Genomic DNA, 8605 nt, shown 5'->3' with positions numbered 1-8605 from the left:
TACAGGAAAGGCAGAACACAATAAAGGCCATCACCTTAATCTAGCTGCTAGAGGAGGAGACTGGAGCTTAACACTGAGTGATTGTGGGAAACAGGGCAAAACATGATGTTCAGAATTGCCTCACCTTAGGGCTGAGGTTGCTGGACTACACCAAATCCTGAGATTAGTTGTTTGATGTCCATCCACATAAGAATTCCTCAGCACTTCTGAACTGCCGCCTGTGATAGCAGCAAGGCTTTCAGCAATTCTAGGAGGAAAAAGTCTGCAGACACAGAGTTGCAGATACTGATTGGTCAGAGTTTACCAAATATTTTGAGGGATATGGATGGGGCAATGATAACCTCTGCTTCACGTGGAGGTAAGTGTTAGAGACCCTGGCACAAAACAATGCAACTGACTATGTACAAAAAGGAATCAAAGAATCAGCCAGGGTTGGCAGTTCAGCAAGAATTAAAGAGAGGAGTTAAATATATATATATATTTATATATATATATACACACACACATATACATATATATGTATCGTGTGTGTGATTGTGTGCATGTGTATTGCTATTTTATTTGTGACTTGAGCCTAGAGCACTTGGATTGAACACATCTTTGATGGAAAACTAAGATGAAAAACAAACAGACAGTGATGGATGTAAGTCTCACAAAGCATGGTTCTGAAAACTTAGAATAACTTCCAAATGAAGGTGGTGCTGGTAGTGTTGGAAGTGTCGTAATAATCTTTGCTATATTTTGTCACAAATTTGCATTATCTCAAAGCTAAAGCTGAAAGCAAAATCTTAAACTCCTACTTAGTTAAGACAATTTTACAGGGGGCAAAAAATGAGCGAAATTAGGCAGTTTTTTCTAGTTCTGCTTTGTCCAACACTAAAACTGAAAAAAATTTTTCATGTTTACATTCTCCAGTAAGGATTTAAATTTTAGCAATATTGCTGGTTCAGGGAAAGCTGATCTATGCACACAGTGTAAGTTAAAAAGATGGAAAACTTTTAACGTCATGGAAACTAAGAAATTAAATCACAGTTTTTGTTTTTCTTCTTTTTTTGGTTGAAAAGCCAGTCTTTTACAAAAATTTCATCTATGGTATTATTATTATGCTTAAATAATATAAACAACAGAAAACTTATTTGGGAGTCTGCTGTTGGATATGGATGAATGGTAGATTGTATTTCCTGATAATTGTAGGTCAAGGTGCCTACTCTCAAGATTCTTATTCTGCCTATCTGTCCCACATTTGAAATTCCCACTAATAAGGTTACTCTTCTGAGGACAAAATTGTGTCAATTGAACTATAAGTATATTATAGTAAAAATTATAATAATATGTTTGTAAAGATAAGGATAATAGAGCAGCTGTGGTCATGTTCAAAGGACTTGAAGGGAACAGAACGTTGGAGAGTCAAGCGTTGAAAGAAGCTTTTAAGGCTAATGTGAATGAGGCACTGAAGTGTGGGCTTTGACCAGCTGAGGCGGTGTAGAGCACAGATGTGCATGCGTGTGTGTGTGTGTGTGTGTGTGTGTGTGTGTGTGTGTGTACATGGAACAATAATGGGAAGTCCCTCTGGTTCTACCATTTTGAGCTTTCCCTTCCGTAGCTGGGTTAATGAGGCAGGGATCAGAAGCAAAGAATGAGAGATGAAATACCAACCATTCTGTGCTAAAGAAGAGAAACAAAATCAACACAGCATATAGACACAGAGAGAGAGGCTTGATTTGAAATATATTGCATGTGTGCTCTGCAGAAAAAATGCCTGGATTTCAAACTTAGTGACCTCAGTCAAGTACTTGGCTCTGCCTTAGTTTTCTCATTGGCAAAATAAATATATTTATGTATCTTCATTATTAAGCCATTTTCGGGAATAAATTTGCTGACATATGCCAAGCGCTTTAATCTATGTTTAACACGAGGTAAATTACAAAAACAGAGGGAAAGTCTGTGTGGAATTTTAATATACTAAGTAAATTTACCTTTGGTTTGCCCGTCTTTTTCCCTGTTTTCCAAATAATTTTTAAAGATAATTTTGATGTTCAAACATTAAAAAAACCACCCTCTCACTTTCTTTTATGGTAGTCAAAGGGTTCTCATTACATAAGCACAGTGAGAATTTCCTGTATTGTGGTTCCCGGAACATTTTAGAAGCTGTTTCTTGTTTATACTCCACATCCTTGTCACACCGATAGGTGATTCAAGAACATCATTTAAATACACAATTTTTCTTTTAAATTTCTTCATAGGCAACTTGCAGATTCCTTAGCCTCCAGCTCGACTCCACGATCCAACACCCTTCTTGAAGAAACATACATCGTGTCTCACCTGCATCGATACTGGGACATCATTTCTCATGGCAGGTATGTCAGACCCTAGTCATAAAATTAAAAAAGTAAAAATAACCAGAAAAGTTATCTCATGGATATGGTTAATTTCAGGGCAGTGCTTTAAGGAAAAAGTGGACACATTTAGGCTTCCCATGTATCAGCACTTTCCACTTAATTTTATTTTTCTGCATCTTCATTTTGTCACTTAGAAATGATTTTGCCAAGCTTTTCCAATAGGTTTAAGGGTAGCTTCTGACAGGAATACCTCTAAATTCTGATTGAGAACCGAATTTACCAGGTTAAATTATGAGTAACACAATTCTAGCATAGAAATACAGAAGGCCAAATATTAATGACACAATGTTTAAAAGTATTTTTTAAAAATTTGTATTGTGATATCTAAAAGCCACCCAAATTAACATTTGACACACTGTACTGTCGTTAATGACAATGCTTTTTGGGAGTGTGCTGATATTAATGCAGAATCTCCCAATGTTAAATTGTTTTAGGGGAAATGTCTATAAACAATTTTGGGTATGAGAAAATGTATTGTTCTTGTAAAAAATAGCTGCTTACGTATCATAATTCAATGTAATGTGAAATGAACACAGCTTCTCAAGGTATTACCCATACATCGCTTTGGGGAACCTCTCATCACACCAGGTCCAGAGTGCTCCTATGTCTGCTCTTCCCTGTGAAACCTCTACAAAACTGTGAGCAGCCTAACATTTCTCAGAGCAGCGAATGCATTGAGGTCAGCAGAAGAGCATACTCCCAAGTAGTATTATTGTGACGATGATGGGATATCTTAAATGAAGGACTCTGGGCCTAGGCAAACTTTCATTTGATTTCTGACTTGGATACTTAGTAGCTTTGGTACCTTGAGAAAATAACTTTATTTATGAATCGTAAGTTTTCTCATCTACCTAACAGGAATCATCCTATCTGTCTTGTGATTTTTGCTGGGAAAATAAAAGTAAGTGTCTGTTATGTAAGCCCATAAAACACGACAACGTGCCTGTTGATCTCTACTTGCTCCAGATCTCCAAGTTTCTTCACCAAATTAAAAAAATAAATAGTAAATCTACTTTATTGAGACAGAGCTGGTAAAGAAATAAAGGCATGGATAATCTCACTGAAGAATAAAATACATCAAATAAGAATTTTGGAATTGGGTTGAGTTCTTAATGGAATGTCTTCATTTTCCAATGTTTTATTGGCAAGATGATTGGGTTATCAAACCAATGAACTTTTTGGATTCTCTCACTGGTTTCTGCTTTTAAGAACTTCAGCTCCTGTGTTTGTTCTTTAAGTCAATACCCTACCTCTCTTTCTCCACAGCATTTCAGACCACTCCGTGGAGGTTGATTTCTGGGATCTTAGGAGTAATGTGCATTTTGTTGATGGCTACTTTGGGAATTTTGTTGAAAAATTGTAAGTGTTTCTAGACAAGTCCATTTAAAGATCTAAACTGTGATGAAACCATTTAATAATAAAGGTTTGATTTTCCTAATGTATAATAGTTTGTTGTTTCATAAACCTGTATCTAATTAAGTAAATTTCTAATCATTTCTTACAGCATTTACTCAACAAAGTATTCAGTCAACAGTCTCTCCTGAACTGGACACAGAACTCCAGCAAGGTAGGTCCCATAATTTGGAAAACCTTAGTGTTGGCAGAGGATGAAATAGATAGTTTCTTGTTTTCCTCACACAGAAGCATGATGGAGTATTACACTTAGTAATATAAGTTTACCTACCAATTGTAAGATAGTCTCATTTGATTTTTCTCGAGTGTATAAATTATTAAATTAAATTGAATGCACATCATTTATATATTTAAGTAATAAGGAAAGTATTAGCCTGAAATGACATATTTTTTCCTATATGAGAGCTCATGTTTAAGTAACAAATCAAAACTAAATTACAGTAAATATTACAGCTAATCCTAATTACCTGTCTGTGTTTGCTCATAGCGCATACTTTTATCTCTTTATCTTTGCTTCTGCTTCTTCCACGGCTCAGAATATAGTGCTCAGGTTTCAGCAAGTCTAAACCCTGCTTATCCAGTGAAAGCCATCTCAAAGTCCAATTTTTTTAATGTATTTTTTCCAAATAATCTCCAAGTTGTCTCACCATCTTCTGTGATCATATAGAACTTCATTTATAGCTTTTTTCTCTTAACATTTTTTCCAGCTTTATTGAAATGTAATTGATATAGAACATTGTATAAGTTTAAGGTGTACAACATGCTGATTTGATACATTTATATATTGTAATATTATTATCACTATAGTATTAGCTAACACATCACATCACGTAATTACAATTTCTTTGTGGTAAGAACAGTTAAGATCTACTCTTTTAGCAAGTTACAAGTATATACTACAGTATTGTTAACTATAATCACAAGGCTATGCATTAGAGCCTCAGAACTTACTCATCTTCTAACTGGAAGTTTGTACCCTTTGACCAATCTCTCCCCATTTCTCCTATCCCCCAGCCCCTGGAAACCACCATTCACTCTACAACTTCAGCACCATTCATTTAGTAAAGATCTGAGTGCCTCTCAAGTGTCACAACTTTTATCACTGAGGACAATAAATGTTCAAGACACTATCACTGGTAAACTCTATGATTAGACTGTAAGCTAATTGTTTTATCTTCATTTTGAAAATAAAATACTCAAAACGTATATCAGAATTCTCCCAATGTATCATTTTTTTCTGACTCAGAAAATATTCTAAAATATTTTCCTCCTTTAAATATCTCTTTCATTTAGTTTACTCCTATTTACACAGCAGAGCTCAACTTTGGGTCACTTCCTCAAAAAAGGCCCTTCTAACCACCCCCCATGCTACACTGTACTACATGCTGTTTTAACATACTGAATTTCTTGTGTATAATTGCCCAAATTAGTATTAAATATAATTAATAAATGATTGGAAATTATTTAATTTTGACGCTATCTCTAGAATATAATTTCCATGAGGAAAAAAGGTCATGTCTGACTCTTTCACGTTAATATCCCCTGAACTGTGGCGTAGCTAGTACAATGTCAAAGAATATTTGTAGAAAAATGAACAAATAAATGATTTTTGAATGAGTAAATAGCACTGAAAAAATACGAATCTCCCATCAAAGTCATCAATCACGTTTTATTTTTTTCTCTTAGGCTCTGGCTGCTGTTCTTGCCCAGAAAGGTGGATTGGGTATCAATGCAACTGTTACTTCGTGTCTAATGAATTAAAAACTTGGGCAGACAGTAAGGATTTCTGTGTTTCTCAGAATTCCAGTCTACTTCAGATGCAAAATGCAGATGAATTGGCATGTATTTGATTCTAATTTCCTACATTTTCTTTGACCTAGGAAAATATATTATCTAAGTTAGCTGAACACTTTGATTCAAGTCTTTAATCAGAGAGTAAATGGATGGTTATATTTGAGCTCATGACTTACTAATCTCCTATACTTGAAATAGTCATTATAAAACCTACATAAAATTTCTCAAAGATTGACGTTACTGTAGGGATAAAAATCAAGATAGATGCCCAATAAAGTACAAGAAACTTTTTAGAGAGAATTCGAAAAAGAAATAATAGGTCATTATTTTTATTCAAAGAACCAAGTAAACAACTTTGTAAATTTTTGTTCTTTAATTGAATTGATAATTTCTTTTATAATTATATAGCTTTTGTTGTCATTCTTGAATATACTGTGGAATGAATATGAAAAGTATGATCATAAAAATTACCCAAATCTTAAGAAGTGAAAAATTTCTCTAGCTGCGTGCAGAACCTGTGCTGAATACGGGTTGAGTAGGCCACACCCATGAGATTTGTCCCTCAAGGTACCATTGATTTGGAATGAAATTTGACTCTTGATTCTCTGTAAAGAAGTGTTTCATGGAAACTCTAATTCTCTTTATAACGTTTTTCATTCCTTCAAGACGTGAGATTTTGTGGTATATTTTTCTCCGTAGATGAATGGCCCTGGTAAATGAGAAATATGAGGCATGTGACAATACCTCCTAAATTAGAAGTTAAAAATGATTTTAGTATGTGTAATTAAAAAGCTTAAACTGACACTGGATACTGAATTTCTTCAAAGTACATTATTCCCAGAGTAGAATCAAATTAAGTTAATACATTTGTCTCTGTTTCTAAGCAGCGTTTTATGAACTCCAGTAAAAGTTTTTACTGGATTGGACTCTCTTACAGTGAAGAACATGGTGCCTGGTTGTGGGAGGATGGCTCTGTTCTCTCCCAGGATCTGTAAGTGTCTGGCAGTCGAGGCCTTTTCTGTTGTTTTTGCGTTTATCCTTAGATCTCACCGGAGAATGTAACATCAAGGAACTCTGTAGCTAAGATAACCTGTCTAGGGCATGAAAATACAGAAAAGAGAATAGATACGACAGAATAACAATTTTAGCTCCATCTTGGACATCCAAGCTGAAGCTCAAGTGACATGAAGTTAGTGTACTTGTGACCGTAGAAGACCTTTGATGTATTTTTTTTTCTGCCTTGGTACAAACACTTGGATGTGTATGTGCATGTACAGATGCTCACATACACAAAAGCTGTCCATGCAAAACCGTATATCCATTATTTTCTTTTTTTCTTTTTTTTTTTTTTGTGAGGAAGATCAGCCCTGAGCTAACATCTGCCAGTCCTCCTCTTTTTGCTGAGGAAGACCGGCTCTGAGCTAATATCTATTGCCAATCTTCCTCCTTTTTTTTTCCCCCCCAAAGCCCCAGCAGATAGTTGTATGTCATAGCTGCACATCCTTCTAGTTGCTGTATGTGGGGCGCCACCTCAGCAGGGCCAGACAAGCAGTGCCTCAGTGCGTGTCCGGGATCCGAACCTGGGCCGCCAGTAGTGGAGCGCATGCACTTCACCACTAAACCACGGGGCTGGCCCCCATTATTTTCTTTATTCTGGTGGAGCACAATATTCCCAGTATCCTCCTATGTTTCAGACACTCTGGGTTATTTTCTGTATATTTGTAACTTTTGAATCTCATTTCAGTTGAAAAACATGACATTTGCAGCATCATACAATGACAAATTTTGTGTTCTGATTTGTTTTCCTAGACTAAATTAGACAGTGTATCTTTAAACAAAACTGAAGTAAACGATATCATATATCAAAACCATTAATAATAACAGCAAAAACAAAAACAAAAATCCCTGGCCTCAGTCCTATTGATTATTGAGGAAATAACTGAGTTTTTGTAACACTGTACTCTGAAATTGTGAAAACTATGGCTACTGAATGAAAAAAAATGTAATGACTCAATATGGTAATTTCTCATTCAAGTGCTTTTAAAAGTTCTATCATTTTAACAAAAAACATCCTCCTTGAACATTCTCATTTCTTTTTCCCATATGTTAACATTTTCTTTTTCATTACAGATTTCAATTCTCTCTAACGGCAAATCCAAGGAAATGTATAATGTATAGCCCAAGCAAAAGTGTCTTAGATGAAAACTGCCACAGCACAAATCGTTATATCTGTAAGCAACGGCCTACTTAGGTGCTTCTTGGAGCAAAAGGGGTCGTCAATGAAGATCCAGCATTACTTAGAATGGTACTGTTCCTCTTATATGGCTACTAATTATCTACCGCTGGCATCTGTAAAATGTTTCAAATTGTGTCATAGCATACACTGTTTATTTATTTGAAACCACCTGTTTTAAAATTGATGAAATTTGTGCACCGACACTTGAAATTATAAAGTGTCAAGATAAAGTATTTCATGAATATTTTGATTTAATGAATATGTTCGGTGTCAAATTGAATACAGTTATATGCATATATTCTTGTAAATTATTTCTGCATAAATTTAAATAAAACTTACTTCACACTAAATAATATGTATCAACATCATTTCAGTCTTTTGTATGGCATACTAAATTGCGAAGTCCCGTCTCATCTCGCTTTTCTGGAAGTAAAAATAATTTTAATGCTCTTTCTAAGTTTTTTCTGGATATCTATGTATCTATATGTTTTATTTGGAGTCGAAAGTGCCATATGACAGTTTCCTTACCTGGCTTCAGAGGGGAACATATTTGTGTGTTGTCTCTCAATGCTGCTGAGTTCTGTGGAACAATTGGAAGTCTTTGGCCAAATATATGGTTCCCGTGTGATTGCTTTCAGATTTTGTAAGGGTAAATGAAATCCAAGCCCTGATCACAGAAATTCACAATTCTTATTTCTTTACTTAACTCCACAGATCTTTCTTGCTTTATGTGTACCCGTCAGTAAAAAAGTCATTTACATGT

The 8605-nt window shown here is 35.1% G+C and overlaps 1 protein-coding gene across 1 annotated transcript; it reads left to right on the top strand.

Moving 5' to 3' along the window:
• Positions 1-2118: 2118 nt before the first annotated feature.
• KLRD1 (killer cell lectin like receptor D1) lies at positions 2119-8263 on the top strand. Its single transcript, XM_058558810.1, has 6 exons — positions 2119-2357; positions 3666-3758; positions 3904-3966; positions 5499-5650; positions 6494-6597; positions 7737-8263. The coding sequence occupies exons 1-6, from the start codon at positions 2351-2353 to the stop codon at positions 7855-7857; spliced, it is 540 nt and encodes a 179-aa protein (XP_058414793.1). The 5' UTR covers positions 2119-2350; the 3' UTR covers positions 7858-8263.
• Positions 8264-8605: the final 342 nt, after the last annotated feature.

This window comes from Diceros bicornis, chromosome 17 (assembly GCF_020826845.1).
Source record: "Diceros bicornis minor isolate mBicDic1 chromosome 17, mDicBic1.mat.cur, whole genome shotgun sequence".
NCBI classification, from domain to species: Eukaryota; Metazoa; Chordata; class Mammalia; order Perissodactyla; family Rhinocerotidae; genus Diceros; species Diceros bicornis.
This window is presented reverse-complemented; position numbering and strand designations above follow the sequence as displayed.